We start from the raw sequence: 17,786 nt of genomic DNA, 5'->3' as shown, positions 1-17,786 counted from the left end.
CTAAAAGACAGATTTACATTACCGGAAGTCAACTTTTACCAAAATGGACGGTAACCAATAAAAATAGAAGCAGTTTGGGCACAATACGCAGTATCAAATAGTATCCCGTGAAATATTTTAGTAATATTTTTATTTCACGATGTTTATTTATCTTCCCTAAACCTAAAAGATAAAAGAAACAATGCAAACAGCGGTGAATAATGTCGATTTTACTTATGCTGGCACATTAGCTTACGCGACCTTATTGCACACTACACACACACACGGCGAGAGAGCACACGCTCACACACAATACACACACGTTCACACACCGAGACTTGTACTTCATATTAGTCCTTCATTGAAAGTCTCATCACTTTTTTCATCTCTAGATACCACAACCTCTCACTAGGGAACAGGAACACCCTTGTCTCCATTATTGTTGATATCCGTTCCGAGATCATCGGTACAAGTCTTAATTAAGAAATCAGCAATGGCTTAGGAAAGTATCCCTTTATATCCTCGATTCTTGATCATGTGTTGGCACGCGAGTTCTCACTCTTGCAGTCCGGCCACAGATAGGCGATCTCAAAACGATTCGTCACCGCAACTTATTTGATCATTCCACGTGCCATTCCCTATACTGACCGTGTGTGTGTTGTACATAGTATTAGCCTGAGGTGACTATAAGTGCACCAATTAGTGTATATTTACTATTGCTGTGTGTGTATATATATAAAAGAGAGAGAGAACATATTCACAGTAGTCAACATGTATATGTGTATGTATCGCAGTGGAATAAGAATAAAAGGTGGTGGTGGGTGGTGGTGGGTGGGGGGCAGATACTCAAGAATTATAAAGTGAAGGTAGTTTAAATTTTACAGCGGGTGATGCAGATATTTTAAATTAAGCAACCCTATGGTTAATCAGCAGCGATAGGTCCATTTGCTCTGGCTGTCGCTGTAAAACTCGCCCTCGCTGCCAACCCAGCTGTCCAGCATAAATCCGGTCAGTTACCATGCCATGCACTAGAACCGGTGAACCACTTAATTTATGCCTTCACTATATATACCCACTGGGTACTATATAGATATTAACTTTTTAAACATTTATAATTATACAAAAAGTTGATTTGATTGAGATCGCTTTTGACTTCAATTGTCATGGTTTGATTGCTTTCTCCCTTTTTGTTTTTTGCTCAATCTGTCGATCTGTATACGCACGAGGGTAGGGGCGGGAGTTCAGCGACTTAATCGATCTAAACAAGAATATGTACACAGCTATGAGACATTTAATTTTCCGTTCTCTTAAGCGTGATAAACTAGGAAATATTTATGCGATGACTGCTTTTTAACGGCCACCTTCTCGAGTTTCGATGACTTGAGTCATTTGATTCCGCTGTATGGAGTTTCTTTGTTCCACGCCTTATCGCCGGGTACTCAAGCGTCACGGCGCATTCCACTCCGTCACCTCGGCTGTACAAGTGGGGAAAAAAAGTGATAAACTTGTTTGATTTTGTGTCTTTTTTGCACTTCGAGTTGATAATTTCCTTGTCTTTTTGCGCACTGTAACTTAAATTAAATCATTGTACAGAATTTATACTTTAGCGTGTTAGGAACTATTTTGTTTTGCCTGAACAGGTGCGTCTTTATTCATACGCTGATTGCTGAATCGCCATCTTGGAATTTTTGAAAAGAGTCAGAGGGCTAGACAGGAGCGATTCGATCAGTTGTAACCAAGCTGACCGTGATCGAGAGTGTTTCGAAGCAGTTCGTCGAGTCCCACTGGGGACAAGCTTTCGGTGAGTCCTCAAAACTGGATTTCATACTCGTTATTAGTGGTGTCTAGTATGTGGAATGTTGAGGGTGAATTTCCCGTAAGCACTGTAGCGTTAGAGCAGCTTGATCGGTATCTAAACACCTATTGCATTTCATTCCTGCGTTAAAACGCTTATCTTGGTTTATAAAGCTAGCATTGATTATAACATTATTGTGTCTGAATTCATTGGATAATAAGCCTGTAAAGTAGCATTATGTATCTGAAATATAAATTTGTTACAAGCCTACGACGGCTGTACTTCCTGTGTTTCAGTGTATTTGTTTCCCCGCCCAGCCTGAGCTGGTTAGTGACTCGCCCGTTTCATCATTACAAAAATAGCAGCAGTCTTAATGAAGCATATCTAAACATTATGAGTAAATATTATCAGAAGTATACTATAAATATTTTTTGTAGAAGAAAATTTCATAGGTACCTGTAGTTTGCTTTGTATCATGCCGACAGATTGAGGAAGTGGATACCCAAACAGTAAATCAACAATGAGCAGCTATCAGATGAGTGCCTCTGGTGGCCCAGCAAGGACTAGTAAGTACAGGAGTTCGTACAGCCTGATTGCAATAAATACAATACTAAGACAACACTTTTTTTAAAAAGGGTGTTGTGCGTGGTGTGAAATAAGTTGCATTTTCTCACAAAATATTAGTCATCATGAAAGGTACAGGCAGTCCTCAACTTACAGCATTCCGCTCCTACGTCACATTGTAAACCGAATTTCGCTGTAAGTCATAACATACGTGCATACTGTACATAGCTAACATACTGTCAGCACTTATCCTATCCTAACACAGTAATTATCAAAAAACACATACAAAATATGTTTAGTAATGAAATAAAACACAAAGTTCAAGTTACGATGCAAAACCACTGTCGAAACAAGGCTTTATACAGTAAATGGGAAATGTGTCGTAACTTGGGGCTGACATAACCTGAGGACTGCCTGTAGTCAGTTTTACTTAAGTTTCGGTCTATTTATGTTGACTATTTTCCTTTATAGAGGATATTGTCATGGGTGTGCATATTGGCTGTTTGATTAGAAGTGTCATTTATCTTGATTTATGACATGCTGTATTATATCTTTAGTGGGACCCAGTGGTAGTAACTATATGGACCTGTCAGACATGCCCGTTGACAATAAACAACAGCAGACCATGATGTGGCAGCAGAATCAGTATATGGCGGATTCTGGAATTCACTCAGGGGCTACCACACAGGTAAGTGGGATAGACCATTCAAGAATTCTAACACTTTATAGGTCAAAATTAGTTTGCTCATTCATAGAGTAAATGAGGGTTTAAGGCCTAACATGTCCCCTTCAAGTGACAGAAATTTAATTTAGAGCCATTTTGAGATTATGAATGTTCAACGTGTCTTCTTTCCACTCTCCTGGTGGTTTTTCATAAAACCATCTAGAAATATGTATATTTTGTCACTGAAAACAGTGACTGATTTCATATTTGCTTTTGCCGAACTCAGAATTAGCAAGAATAGAAAATATTTGGGACATAGCAACACACTTGCATATCGTGAGATAGAGCTTTCAATTGCCTTTCAAACAAAGGCTAGATCAAGGTTGATAGAAGGTTCCACGCAAAGATAATCCATAAAATCATCATAGTATACAGAAGAACAGAATATGAGCAACTGCTGAAATTCTGGTGCACTCGATGTATGTCTAGATTCCATGAATAGGTTATACTCCCCAAGGAGGTTTTTTTTTTTTGTTTTGGCGCCATGTTTGTTATCATTTCCATGGCAACCAGTAGCGAGACAAGTGCAGTAAAACTATTTTTTTGAAATCTCACTCAAGGGCAAAATAGATCAGCGATATCCTGTGAAACATTAAAAAAAAAAATTTGAGACATGTTAAGCCTTCAAAAAATGCATGGCTAATAATAATCAGGGTAACAGGCATTTGCTTCTTTGTGAATATAAACTTTTACAACAGACAGAAATTTGTCTTTGTTGAGAGCTCATGTAAGCAATAAACTAAGCAACATGCAGTCGCAGTTGAAAAACATAGTGCGTCGTTTGCAGTCATCAACAATTTAATAAATTTACCTATTTTATGCCAGGTACTTTTTCCATGTCAAATGTCTAAAAGACCTGCCCTTTTATAGTTTTTTTTTGGGGGGGGGATGGGGGTATTTTTAGGAAATAAACATAAATTAGTTTCTTTTGCAGTCTCTTTTCACTCTTCAGTATATATTTTTTTATTTTATTGATACTGTGCCAAAAAAAAAAATGCCACAGCAAAACAGTACTGTATGCTCTAGTTTGGTTTTGTGTTTAGGCACCTTCCATTAGCAGCAAGGGTCATGGTGAAGAACTTGAGGATGGCGATATGGATCCAGCCAAGATGATGTTTGATTGGGGACTGGCTGATCAGTATCCACCTCAGCCTGAACAAGTGGAAGGTATGTGATTTAAAGCTTAATTGTCTTTAACAATTTTACATTATTAGCGACATACAGCTTAGACATGAACTGGTGCCCAGGTTTTGTTTTTGTTTTTGCTTTTTCTTTATTTTTGGGGGGGGGGGGTAAAGTGGTGATCCTTTTTTCTGCAAACACAAATTTCAGGCATAACTTAAAATGCTTACTTTTTGCATCTGGCTTTCTGTGTTTTGGAATTTTGATGGAGAGCCTGGTAGACATTTCATTTGGTAGGGAAATTAGATTTAACCATTCAAGAACAAGGAGAAAAATTGGGGTAGATGTTTTATGTGTGAAAATTTGTAATGTTCGAGTTATTTAAGGACCTAACCTTTATGAAAGCAAGGATTTTTCAAAGATTAAAATAGTCTAAATATTTTCCTTTTTTTACATTTTGTATCAGATATCAACCAGCAGTTAAACCAGACCCGATCCCAGCGTGTCCGTGCAGCCATGTTTCCTGAGACGTTGCCAGAAGGAGTTCAGATCCCATCCACCCAAGTACATCCAGACCAACCAACTGCAGTTCAGCGACTTGCAGAGCCCTCGCAGATGCTAAAACATGCTGTTGTCAACCTTATCAACTATCAGGTTGGCATTCTAGCTTAGCTGTTAGCAGATTTTGTTATTGAATTAAAAAAATAATAATTATTTGAATTGCAGAACAGTTCAAATTTTTAAATTGTCTGACTTATCTTCAATATGTCTATGTGGTCTATCATTTTATCAGTGTTCATAATTTCTATAATCAAACTTACACTGTAATATGCTTTCAAGCCATGGTTGTTGAAAGAGGTATGGTTCATGTTTATGAAGTTTAAACTTGATTTTAGGATGATGCTGACCTGGCTACAAGAGCCATCCCCGAGTTGATCAAACTGCTGAATGATGAAGATCAGGTTGTAGTCTACCAGGCAGCAATGATGGTGCACCAGTTGTCTAAGAAAGAAGCTAGCCGTCATGCTATAATGAACTCCCCTCAGATGGTAGCAGCTCTTATCCGTGCAATGGCCAACACAGAAGATATTGAAACCACACGCTGTGCAGCAGGTACCTTGCACAACCTTTCACACCATCGTCAGGGTCTGCTTGCCATCTTCAAGTCTGGTGGAATCCCTGCACTTGTCAAGCTTCTTAGGTATGTACTGCATTCTACAGAGATCCACATTTTTTCTAGGCATCATAAGCATTAAATGTTAAAACAGGTTTAAGGTGATGAGAGATAGAGAAAGTAGTGGTTTGGGGATGACCTGGTTGAATTTGACATTTCTGGAGCTTTTTCCCTATCCTGCTTTTGCAGCGAACAAAGTATAAAACTTTTCCACTGGATTTTTGTTTTTTAGAACAATTTGTTCCCCATTACATAGAAGTGGAGACTTGAATTCTAACAGTAGCATCGATGTTGTGAATAGAGTTGAAGTTTAAGTAAAATTAGTTCTGTGGTATTGAACAATAAAAATGTCAACCTTTTAGTAATTGTGGTGATGAGCAGCAAAATCATTCAAAAAAAGTAAGGGTGCATAGAGTCTAAGTGAAACTTGTTAATCTAAGGGCGGCAAATGGATCGCTCACGATACATACAATATTTACAATTCAGGGCCTTCCCCGATCAGTCACACTTAATCAAATAACTCGTAATCGTAATATAACTTGTAATCTCAACTCTTATTATCTATGAATGGAAAATGCCTCACACAGTTCTTTACGTCAAAAAAAAATTTCCAATTCTATTATCTAGTGTATAATCGCACCAGCAATCATTGAGTACTTTACTTACAGTTTCTTGTCCCTCTTGGGGTTGTTGGCAATCTCTCCACATGTCCCGCAAACTATAATCCAAACACGAATAACATACACACTGGCTGTGTTGGTCAGGCGGTTCCTGGGGTCGCAGGGGAGGTAATCCACAGTGACAGCACGGAGCTCCTAGCCCACTGCTGCTGAATACTGAACCAAACTCCCATTGATCACAGCTCCTGGGAGGCGGTTCTTCTTCATCCAGTAGAGCTCCAACTCTTTCAGTCCATACACTTAAAACGTGTAATTCGAGGTTACACTATACTACAATGTCTAAAGTATATTCTTCAATTCATAGATCTTTCTCATATGTTTACAACCTCCAACTTACGTAAGTTCTAATACAATTCCAGAAGTAATACACAGAATGATGTCATGCCTCGTCTACTTCCGTATCCAACGTCGATCGACTGTACCTTTCACTACACAGAAATGTCACTCTTCCTTTCTCGGTATCTTGGGCCTGTGTAAAATTTCACAACACTTACCGGCCAAAACCTACCTGTGATCTGTGTTCACTACACACTTTCTGTCACTGTTAACACTTTCCATTTAATGTTTTCATACATTCAACATACACCTTCAGTCCACGAGCCACCAAAAGGTTAAACCCTCTGAAAAACACAGGAGGCATGGACTGGTATGTGACGAAAAGCCATCCTTAAAAATATTCCAAACATATGTTAAAAGATAAAAGGATGTTTAACTTTAATAGTATCCTCCTGACCTTAAATGTAAGGCACAAACAGAAAGATTTTAGCTGTAAATGGCTTTTTTTTTTTTTTTGAATACGTGGTCACACCTGATAGGTGGTGTTGCAAAAGAACATCTTACCTTACCTAAAGCAGTTAGGTTTTGTTAGCTTCCTCCGTTTACAAAGTTTCATAAAAGAGGGCTAGGATATAATTTGTATTATTTTTTATCTTCTTGAAATTAAAACCAAATCATTTCACATTTTTGCTTTTGCAGCTCACCAATGGAATCTGTTCTGTTTTATGCAATTACAACACTGCACAATTTGCTTTTGCATCAAGAGGGCTCAAAGATGGCTGTTCGATTGGCTGGTGGTCTGCAGAAAATGGTGGCATTACTGCAAAGAAATAACAATGTTAAATTTTTGGCAATTACCACTGATTGCCTGCAAATTTTGGCATATGGCAACCAAGAAAGCAAGGTATGTAGTCACTGTGAATCGATTGGAACAAAAGTTCTGTGTAAAATGAATCCTGCGAAATAGTTATGTGCAGGGTTAAACATAACGTGTGTAGCCAATGTGGGCAAGTCACAACAAAAGCCATGGATGTAGAATATTGTCTATAGTTCATCAATATGAAAATTGTAAACATGATACTGTAATTGGTAATGCAGGTTGAGAAGATATGGAATGAGAATGGCATTTAAATACATACTGTCTTGCCACAACAAAAATAGGTAAGCTGGATTGTAAGCTAATACTATCCAATATAAATTCAGTAATATGCAGTATTAAAACGATCTTATTCTCCTCCCTTACCCCCTGTTTTTTTTTTTTAATAACTATTAACCTTCGCTCATCAGCTCATAATCCTTGCAAGTGGAGGACCAGCAGAACTGGTGCGCATCATGAAGTCATACACATATGAAAAACTCCTATGGACTACCTCGCGTGTTCTGAAAGTACTGTCCGTCTGTCCCAGTAACAAGCCTGCCATTGTAGAGGCTGGTTTGTATTATTTTGTGCTCAAGAGAAAAATAAGTTTTGTGGATTATTTTAAAATGGGGAGAGGCTTTTAAAAATAATGGTATTTGGGTGACCTGGTTGAATTTGAGATTGTATGTTACATAAAATTTTTAATATCTGTATAATACCTAAGGTTTGTTCGATGGACATTTGTTTTTCTGTAACCATTCTTTCCCAGTTGCGTGGAAATGGAGAATGAAAATTGTGTCTTGTGTCAGGAATTGAATAATATTTTATTTTAATTCAGTTATACTGTGAATAAAAGTTAAAATGTCAATCCTTGTTAATATTTTGATGATAACATTTAAAATAAATTAGAAATTTTGTATACGGTGGAAGTGAAACAATGCTTAATGTGGCAAATTCATGCCCATTTTTGCATAACTTAAAAGGTTTTGCATGACAGTATGGTCTAAGTGAAAAGCCTTTGCATTGAAAAAATCCCTTGATTTTCTTAAAATGCCATTTTGGTTTGAGGGTAGTCGTAATAATAAATATCTTGTCAAGTTTGTGCTACAGTCTTGGATTTTCCAGAAATGAATAATCTATATGATGACTGACTTTTTTTTTTTTTTGTGGGGGGATGTTGAATGGTTTTGTTTGTGTTCTAGATATTTATAATATCATTTCTTTTACTTTAAATTTTTAAGTTTTCAGGAGAGTACCATGCAAATATTTCTGATGCTCATTGAGATACTTTAAAGCCCATCTGTCATTCCTTACATAATTGTCTCTTTTTTTTTTACAAAAAGTCCTATAACTATGGTATATATTTAAAGATTTTGTTTTTGAAATGCTTGTAGACTTTTTATTGAAAACAGTAAGTCATTATACTCATTCTCTATACTTAAAAACGTTTGTTTTTTAAAGGTGGCATGCAGGCCCTTGCAATGCACCTTGGTCATCAAAGCCAGCGACTGGTACAAAACTGCCTGTGGTCACTAAGAAATTTGTCTGATGCTGCTACAAAAATGGTATTTCTCTTTTCTGTACATGGTACAGTTTCAGTCTTTAGTAGTTGTCTGCAAAGAATGTAGATGATCTTGTTGAATTGGACCTTGCGTGGTGTGATGCAGTTTTCACAAATTGTTATAACTAGTCTGACTTCAGCATCCTTTATTATGTAGCTAATTTTTATTCCGTAAAAGTTTAAAGGCATAGTCTTTTATTTAATCTGCTTCTGTGTGGATAATAATCACTTTCCTCCTCCCTGCTTCAGGACAACATGGAAGGACTGCTTCACATGCTTGTCCAACTGCTAGCTTCAAATGACATCAATGTGGTCACCTGTGCTGCTGGTATTTTGTCTAACCTTACATGCAACAACCAACGCAACAAAGTGACAGTTTGTCAAGTTGGGGGCATTGAAGCTCTTGTTCGCACGGTAATGCAAGCTGGAGATCGAGAAGACATCACTGAACCTGCAGTAAGTCCAAAATTTTGTTACAAAAGATTTGTCCTTTATGCTAATGTAGTTCGTTCACCTTACCCCATATGTGCATTTATGCTTTATTTTCTTATGTCATCATGGTGCTCTTTTTTCCAAATGGTGTATTTTGTTTTGTTTTTTCAGGTATGTGCTCTTCGTCATTTGACATCCAGACATGTTGAAGCAGAGATGGCGCAAAATGCAGTTCGTCTGCATTATGGCTTGCCAGTTCTGGTGAAACTTTTGCACCCACCTAGTCGTTGGCCTCTCATCAAAGCTGTTGTGGGACTGGTGCGTAATTTGGCTTTGTGCCCTGCCAATCATGCTCCTCTTCGTGAACATGGAGCGTTGCCCCGCATTGTTCAGCTTTTGATTCGAGCTCACCAGGACACACAGAGAGTAAGTGGTAATATAAAGAGAGTTGTATTTAGATAAAAAAGATGAGTTTGTGATACTATAGATTCCTGCTTTTGATCAACTGCTAGCTTTTTTTTTTTGGTTCATTCTCTGTTCATTAACTCTGCGCTGCTTCTTGTACCAACAAATTTTGCATGACATTGACTGGTCACTTATATTGCAGCGTGCTTCTATCAGCTCTAATGGCCCTCCTTTGACGGGCTATGTTGATGGTGTTCGAATGGAGGAAATTGTAGAGGGTACTGTTGGTGCACTTCACATCTTGGCTCGTGAGGCACACAACCGTGCCGTCATTCGTGGTCTGAACTGCATTCCACTGTTCGTGCAGGTAATCAACAGATGTAAATTTTGTCAGAATGTTTTTTTGGGGAAAATGCTGATCCTCATTCACTCTTTTTCGCCTTTTTTTTTTTTTTTTTAACCTTTATTCATTGAGTCAGAGTGGCTACATTTAAATGTTAAACTTAGTGAAAATTTTCTGTTCTAGCTGCTGTATTCGCCTATCGAGAACATCCAGCGTGTTGCTGCTGGAGTGCTGTGTGAGCTAGCAGCTGATAAAGAAGGTGCAGAAATGATTGAACAGGAGGGGGCAACTGCTCCATTGACTGAACTGCTTCACTCTCGCAATGAGGGTGTAGGTTAGTATCAACTTTCCAAAATAACAAACAATTTTACTTTAGCTTAGCTCTTTCGTGGTAGAGAAGGTCTTCTTGGATGAATATGCTTAGTAGTTCAGTAACAATATAACAACTGTTGCTACTGTTGACTTTATGATAGACCATAATGCTTTCAATTTTTTTCTCTCCTCTAGCTACTTATGCTGCTGCGGTTCTGTTTCGCATGTCTGAGGACAAACCTCAGGACTATAAAAAACGCCTATCTATGGAATTGACAAGTTCATTGTACAGGAGTGACATGAACTGGGCTGAGGTGATTATTTTTAATTTTTTTTTTTTAAGCAAAACATTTCTCACAAATTTTTCATGGCATTCCTCCTAAAGTTGTGCTAATGTCATTGAAGCTTTTTTTTAAAAATAGAATTGGTAGGGGAGTTGAAAAAGTTGAAGGGTAGTGCCTTCTGTGAGAAAAGTGCTTATTGCTTGTTGGTATTTATTTGTAGCCACCTGGATTTGATGATGTGGGCTTAATGCCCACAGAAGATTCTCGAGACATGTATGGGGGTCATCAGGCACCACCCCATCATGGCAGCCAGGGCAGTATGTACAGTGGCTCTCATACAGATATGCATGGTCGTCCCCCTGGTGGTAAGCAACATTGCTGTGTGATGTTTTAGAAGAAAATGCTGTGTAATTTTTGCCATGCCCATATCTATATAAAAAATATGCAAATATGAAGTATTATGTTTTATCAGCAATGTGTATATTTATATGTAAAAAAAAAAAGAGAGAGAAAGTTTTTGTTTTACAGTGAAGAGAGAAAAACTCAGTTCTTTAAAACTATATATTTCGGTTCAGGTTATGATCAAGTGCCTGTCAATTCAATGCAAGGGCTAGATCTTGGTGGACCTGGAGCAGCAGGAGGATACAGTGGCCACATGGACAACTTGCCTGATTTAGGCCCAGCCTCAGATCTAAATTTTGACAGCATTGACCCCAATATGTCTGGTGCACATGGCGATGGAGCACCAGCAATGTGGTTTGATACAGATCTGTAGAGTGATACGTCAACTTCACTCCAAAATGGAACAGCTGTTAAATGTTGTTTGTGAACACCTAGTAGCAATCATATCACAGCCACAAGTACATCCATTTTTAGAAATAAATCATGCACGTCCTCAAAAACTGGTCCAGAACATATTGCCCGCAACCCCTTCCCACTGTATAAACCACTCGGACCTTGGTGATTGGTGACAGGGTTAACTGTATTTGTTCTATACCCACTGATTGTGTGTGCGTGCGTGTCTTAGTACCGCACATAAAAATTGTGTATTGTTGCGTCTGTCCATATTTACAGTCTGCAAGTGGGTAGGTCAAGGTTGTGTATCCCCAATTTGATCATATCTGTTGTGTGTGTGTGCATGCGTGTGATATATAATATTTTTTAATTGCATTTTCCTTCATTTTTTTTTTTTCTTTTGAGCCTTTGATGGACACTTGGACCAATTTCAGTTCAAACAATATTAAACCTGCCCACTTTGATAAAAAGAATTCATTGTAAGTTTATTGCATTGATCCTTGAGGATAAAGATCAAATCGTCATTTTTGGAAGCTCCTTACAAGTAATCTCTGATATTGATGCATTTATTTGCCAGATTTTTATTTGATGATCAACAAGCTTTTTCAAAATAAATTTCATTGCACAAAACCTGTGAATAGTTCACATCTAGAACTCTGGTCATTTTTCTTGTCTACTAGCAGTGTTATTGTGGATAGTGGATGGGAAGGGAGAGGGTGATTTGCTGCATGCATCTGTATTTATGTCGAGATATAAAAATTGGATGCAGAGGATTTGAGGTAGCCAAAGTGAGTTGACAAGCAGAGAAGGCTGTTTAATGCTATCCTTCCTGTATATACCAATCTTTTTTGTAATAATTTTTACGCCCATTTTAATAGTCAGCAAATAGCCATTTATTTTGACTTGGCATGTCCATCGGCTAACATTGACTGGGATGGTTTTCTTTTGTAGACGGTGCATGTTCATCTTAATAAAGATTTTTTAAAACCTTAATTGTGCTCGAGATGTTTGTGTTTAGTTAACGATGACTTTTCAGTTCTAGTAAAGCAAGTCTTTTGCAAGATTTTGTGACATGACAGCATGGACTATGACTACTAAATATAGGGACATTTTTTAATAGGCTGATACGATTTAAACGAGGAACAGCTACTGTGTACATAAAAAGCTATTAATTGCTACACATCCATTTGCATGCCTTTGGGATACCAGTAGGAAGGTGTGTCTTCCCCATTAAAGTCAGTTTTTTAAAAACTTCATGGTCAATAGTTTACAGTTCCTATTTCCACATGATGATCACAGTTGTATAGTCATTGTTATGGATGCCATCACAGAGCACAACAGAAGTTGGCAAGACCGTCAATTTTTACTTCGGCACTGTTAAGGTGTAGAGATGTTTATGTTGTGTATATTATAGAGCTTTGTAGTAATCTTCACTCGAATAATCAAGTCAAGGGACAGGAGCTGCCTTTGTTTAAGGGTCTATAAACAAGAAAATATCTTGAAAGATGTGCATTTGAAAATGGACAGTCTGATAATTTTGAAATATTAAATTTCCCTATACATAATATCAGCATGTGAACAGTCTGTTCAAATCTTACAAAATGTTTTACATCTATGTATTTTAATTGATTATGAGTATGTCACCTCTACTTCTAAAGCAGTAATGGACTACTTTAATAATTCTACCCTGAAAAACAGTAAAAAATTATTTTTAACAAATGCAAAAAACAGATGTAATGTAAAACGCTTGTTGCATTATTCATTGCCTGATCATTTGTGTTGTTTTATGCACTCAACCACTACACTAGCACAACTTTCTTTCATAATCAAAATGATGGACACATTTAAATTTTGAGATATTTAATTCATCCAAGGTGTCATCTGCGTGGACGCTGCACTTGGGAGGCACGGCCTTGTCCCCTGCCCTGACCTCCCAGAAGTGGTGGTTGCGGCATTCGCTGCACAAATGCATTGCCATTCCCAGGACCTGCAGAGTAAAACTACCTTTCAAAAGACCATCAACAATGATCAGAAAAAGAAAAAGATTCTTTGTTTCGAGTAGGGTGGGGTTAGCATGAGAAAGATCTTTTGACTTTCTTGCCCCTTCATACAAATGAGCCAGCTTCGTTCCGTATGCATTTCGTTTCAACTCTGTAGTTATATAATTCATTCTATGAGTATACAATTGAAATGTATAGCTAGAGTGCATTACGTATCCACAGAATGGAATTGTATATATAAAATGAATAGCAATTTCTGAGTATAGTATAAATGAAATCCTTTGGTTTTTACCAAGTTTTTCTCTCTCTAACTATAGAATGCATTCTATAAGTATATAATGAAATATATAACTATAGAATGCAATCTATAAGTATAGAATAAAATGTGTAGCTATAGAATCCATTCTATACTTATAGAATTGTATAAATGTATTATATACGTATAGAATGAATTGCATAGCTATAGAATGAATTCTATAAGTATAAAATGCATTGTATAGCTTCTTGTTCCTATTCGCCCCCAGTGGAGCATAGGGCTGCAACCACACCCCGCCATCGGATCCAGTTCTGGGCGTCCCTTTCCAGTTGTATAGCTATAGAGAGAAAATTCTGCTCTTGGCGTCTTATACTCACCTGTATTGGAAGAAGGACGATGTGGCGAGGGACCCTGAACATTACTGTTTGCACCACTCTCCCCACCCTCTAATGGTGGTGCATGCGTTAGTGGAGCTGGGTTTCCACTTTGTTCCTGCAGATAGTTTTATATTGTTAAAGACAATGTTTGTATGATTTTATGTCAAAGCTTAATTCATTACTGTTCAAAAATATTGAATAAATACCTTCACTTTACATAAACCTTCACAAATCTTCCATGACTAAAACAGGAGAAACTGATGTCATTTTGGGATTTTTTTGGAAAATATCTTGTAATAAAAGAGTTAAACTTGGTCGTTTGAATTAAGTTGTGCAATTTGCCCTCGGATTTAAATTTTTGTTTTTATGAAAATGATTAAATAAATTATCTTTTGTAAATAGAAACAAACATGTCTATTTTTAATAGTATTTTTAGATGTGTCATATTTTTATAAAAGTCATGTAGCTTGTTTCAGATATGAAGTATATGCAGGCATCTATGCTGCTTCCAAATAATTTCTTACTACCATTCTTAAACATTAAACGTTTGTGAAGATGTGCAGTTAAACATTTGAAACAAAGTATATGTTTATGTAGAAGGCTCTAAGCTATATAAATTAAAAAATAAGAATCCTACAAAACTTCAAAAATAAACTTACTGTTTTTGGAACGTTATATTCAGGGTTTGGTTCACTAAAATTAGGCTGCTCTGAAAACTGCAAACAAAATCTGGAAAAAATGCAGCACAGAAAGTAGATGATACTTTATATAAGGAATTATGTGGCATCTATACAGGCTGTCTTTCTCAACTGCTAACAGAAAAAATAGTCTTTACATCTAACAGTCTTCTTAAGGGAAATCAATTACATTTCAGGAAGTGTTGGGCTGCCCAAACTGAAACTAGAGACAAACAGTTTTGAGATTAAAAAGAGAATCTAGCTTATTTTTTACCCACAGAATGACTTTGAGTCTAGTTATAAAATTGATCATAACCTTCAGTTAAGTACTTACTCTCCTATCTTCCAAATTTCTCCACTTTTTCCTGTGTACAGTGTCAAGCAGCCCTTCCATAAAGATGCATATCTGGACAAGAAAAACCTTTTTTAAATGCAACACCACTGGCACAGACCATCAATTTCAACAAATTTAAACTTTCTAAGTTTTTGTTTATTCTTACTTTGAGAGCTAACTATTCTATTCAAAATAATATTTAATACTTTTGTGTGCATCAGGCCTTTACTAATAGAATTTATCTCCTTGCTATTATCATTTAAGGCATATATGTAAAACTGCTGCTTCAGATCTGAAAGGGACAAGTTTCTTATTACCATCATCATCATTTATTTTTGAGGTTCTATTTCTTTCCTGTACAGTCACTATATCCATAAAAACTAATTTTAAAGTTCAAAGTGCAACTAATTAATATGACTTCATAAACTGATATGACATGCAGATGCAAACATTCATGCACAAACACTGAAGTACTTGCCCTTTCAAAAATTTGCATATATCACCAGTTTGCAGGGCATCTCCCATTTGATCCCAGACTGAAACATTCATGCAGCCTGTTTTGTCTGCCACTTTCACTGTACGTACATCATGGCCATCTTTCGTGCGGTTTGGTTTGCCTGAAATCATAAGGCAATGCTATAACAGATGTTGTGACTCAATATCAACTACAAAAAATTACTACAGATAGTCTTAAATCCTGCTCTCCATAGAGGATACTTTCCAGTACTATAAATGCCTTTTACACCATCAACAATTTAAGAGCTCTTACATCCTGGCAGAGTCAACCTAGATGTATGCAACAATACCCACTGTGTGACTACAGCCAGGAAACTTTAGTTTTTACAATTAATGTGGGCATTTTAAAAGTGTGGTAACCAGAGCTGCTTTATAATACAGTCTTTCAACTGTACTGTCAATTAACGTATGCATGTCAGTATTCTCTTTCTTAAGTTAATGCAATACCACAGAATAGTTGGATGCATATGCATCTGGAATAAAGCACTGTGCACAGAATGAGTTTGTAAAACATTATTACCATACCTATTTCAATTACAATGAAAATAATGTTTAGATTTTTCATTCCTGGACGAACATCTTTAAGGTAGGTAAACTGTGGTTCTGTCATGCTGATCTGGAATCAAGTTTCCAGATGAACTATCCCCGAGTTCTCGATTTGAGCTTGTGATATTGTGGACTTTTCAAGCCTGAAGTTGGAAACAAAATAGAAAGCAAACATTATGAACACAATTTTATTAAAGTGGAAATCACAAATAAAAATAAACATGGACAAAAGAAACGGTTTAGCCACAGAAAACCACTTATTCACGGTTGGTTTGTTATTGAAGTCATGCGTATTCGAGAATCGAATCAAATTCTCTCAGCGAAACATGACGCTCTTGAGATAAGGTTGATAATGTTATTAACTTAGAAAACGCGATACCTTTGCTTTTAATAAGTCACAAGAACTGAAAAACGATGGAAAATTGTGCTCTTTCTCGTCATATTTGGATTGAATTTTGCCCACCAAGCTCTAGTCTCATTGTCACAGTTTACATCCGGCGAACGCGAAGTAGGTAGCCTCCCTTGCATGTGTATATAGTCACGAAGGGTGCAAGTGAAAATAACAGATTAAGAACTTAAATTTTGAAACGCAGACCAGGAAGCCGCACAAAAACGTTGGGGAATGGCTCATTATCATGATTTCAATTCACTTAAACGGCTTATACTAATTTTCTGATACTCTGCTCACGTAATAAATCTCATTCCCATTCTGTTGATGTTCGTTTAAATTTAAAGATATCAGATCGTTGATGTATGTAGAACTTTCGTGCTTCTACCGCCAGATGCTCAAGTAGGACAAACTATAGGTGAGGGCCCCTGGCTACAAAAAAACTATAACGCCAACCGAGAGGGACTTCATCTGCTGAATGAGTTCTAATGTCGCTTTGATCGGGGCCGCACACCACTTACAGCCACGTACAGCCCCTGCATTCCCTTTGTTATCGATGAGAACGAGGTGTGCAGCTTTCTCAGGCAATAAAACAAAAGAGAGCAGCAGGCCCTCACGGCGAGTGTCTGGTCCCTTACTGGGGACTGCGCCAAGCTCTTTTATCGGTTTTATGTCTTCACAGCAATTTTCCACAAACCCTTCAGCTCTGTCACCTCTAGCTGTTTGAAATCATCGTCATCCATGTATTTAAGCCAATCTTATTATTTCACCAGCCTTTCCCATTAAGTATAAAGACTACAGTCCTTGTATATATATGCCGTGTCTTGACAACAGTATGAATCATTGTGATGGTGTACAAGCTAGAGACGGTGTTTGGAAACACTGGTGTAAATACAAATGATTAAAGAGGTGGTGGGGGAATAAGAATTTAGTGTTTGAGCTGGGCGAACAGTAAGCATGCCAACCAGCCTCTGATGGTCACTATGGCAGCTATATTCACATAAATTTAAATTTATTAGACATGAAAAGTTGGAAAAATCAGGTACATGGTTTTGTCCAGGGAGTATGACCCTGGAAAGGTTGGAAATCATACTTATAAATATGGTCATATTTCTGTAGTGGATCTGACTTCATGGACAATGTTCTTCTCAGGCTTTTCTATCCTCAGTGCTCATATTTAACCAAGATAACAGTCATCAGAAGTGAAGAATGCATTCTTTTGTATTAAGAGTCTACAGCCAACTTTGTGTTAAAAAAAAACTGACCAGGCTTCTGTAGCTTGGATTTCATTTGATACTGTTTCTGAAAACATCTCAGTGGTGCTAATATACTTTATAGCTCATACATTTTTGCAAGGTATGTTTCATGCTTGTTTATTCAGTTAGTC

The 17,786-nt window shown here is 37.2% G+C and overlaps 2 protein-coding genes across 3 annotated transcripts; one reads left to right on the top strand and one right to left on the bottom strand.

Moving 5' to 3' along the window:
* The first annotated feature begins 1,456 nt into the window (after window positions 1–1,456).
* On the top strand, window positions 1,457–12,298 carry LOC112576883 (catenin beta-like). Its single transcript, XM_025259706.1, has 17 exons — window positions 1,457–1,475; window positions 1,620–1,780; window positions 2,260–2,340; window positions 2,896–3,026; window positions 4,106–4,229; window positions 4,651–4,838; window positions 5,081–5,385; window positions 7,014–7,218; window positions 7,602–7,746; window positions 8,635–8,738; window positions 8,984–9,190; window positions 9,338–9,592; window positions 9,774–9,938; window positions 10,098–10,248; window positions 10,422–10,540; window positions 10,731–10,875; window positions 11,086–12,298. Exons 3-17 carry the CDS (start codon window positions 2,295–2,297, stop codon window positions 11,283–11,285), a joined length of 2,490 nt encoding a protein of 829 aa, XP_025115491.1. The 5' UTR covers window positions 1,457–1,475; window positions 1,620–1,780; window positions 2,260–2,294; the 3' UTR covers window positions 11,286–12,298.
* Window positions 12,299–13,148: 850 nt separating this feature from the next.
* On the bottom strand, window positions 13,149–16,549 carry LOC112576890 (SOSS complex subunit B1-like). 2 transcript variants are annotated; one of them, XM_025259720.1, is made up of 7 exons: window positions 16,391–16,549; window positions 15,991–16,154; window positions 15,428–15,566; window positions 14,950–15,021; window positions 14,598–14,667; window positions 13,939–14,053; window positions 13,149–13,292 (listed from the first exon to the last, which is right to left on the bottom strand). In XM_025259720.1, the coding sequence occupies exons 2-7, from the start codon at window positions 16,073–16,075 to the stop codon at window positions 13,183–13,185; spliced, it is 591 nt and encodes a 196-aa protein (XP_025115505.1). In that variant the 5' UTR covers window positions 16,076–16,154; window positions 16,391–16,549; the 3' UTR covers window positions 13,149–13,182. The 2 variants fall into 2 exon arrangements, with proteins under 2 accessions (XP_025115505.1, XP_025115514.1); XM_025259729.1 differs by having other exon boundaries at window positions 16,475–16,505.
* Window positions 16,550–17,786: the final 1,237 nt, after the last annotated feature.

This window comes from Pomacea canaliculata, linkage group LG1 (assembly GCF_003073045.1).
Source record: "Pomacea canaliculata isolate SZHN2017 linkage group LG1, ASM307304v1, whole genome shotgun sequence".
Classification (NCBI taxonomy): domain Eukaryota; kingdom Metazoa; phylum Mollusca; class Gastropoda; order Architaenioglossa; family Ampullariidae; genus Pomacea; species Pomacea canaliculata.
The sequence above is the reverse complement of the archived record's forward strand: the minus strand, read 5'-3'. Positions and strand labels throughout refer to the sequence as shown.

What these genes read in the sequence shown, in the direction of transcription:
- LOC112576883 (XM_025259706.1), top strand. Translation starts at nt 2,295, where the DNA reads ATGAGCAGCTATCAGATGAGTGCCTCTGGTGGCCCAGCAAGGACTA. An exon ending in GCCTGCCATTGTAGAGGCTG is followed by an intron (nt 7,747 to 8,634) that starts GTTTGTATTATT and finishes TGTTTTTTAAAG; the next exon opens with GTGGCATGCAGGCCCTTGCA. An exon ending in GTGACATGAACTGGGCTGAG is followed by an intron (nt 10,541 to 10,730) that starts GTGATTATTTTT and finishes ATTTATTTGTAG; the next exon opens with CCACCTGGATTTGATGATGT.
- LOC112576890 (XM_025259720.1), bottom strand. Translation starts at nt 16,075, where the DNA reads ATGACAGAACCACAGTTTACCTACCTTAAAGATGTTCGTCCAGGAATG. An exon ending in AATATAACGTTCCAAAAACA is followed by an intron (nt 14,054 to 14,597) that starts GTAAGTTTATTT and finishes AACTATCTGCAG; the next exon opens with GAACAAAGTGGAAACCCAGC. An exon ending in TCGTCCTTCTTCCAATACAG is followed by an intron (nt 13,293 to 13,938) that starts GTGAGTATAAGA and finishes TTTACTCTGCAG; the next exon opens with GTCCTGGGAATGGCAATGCA.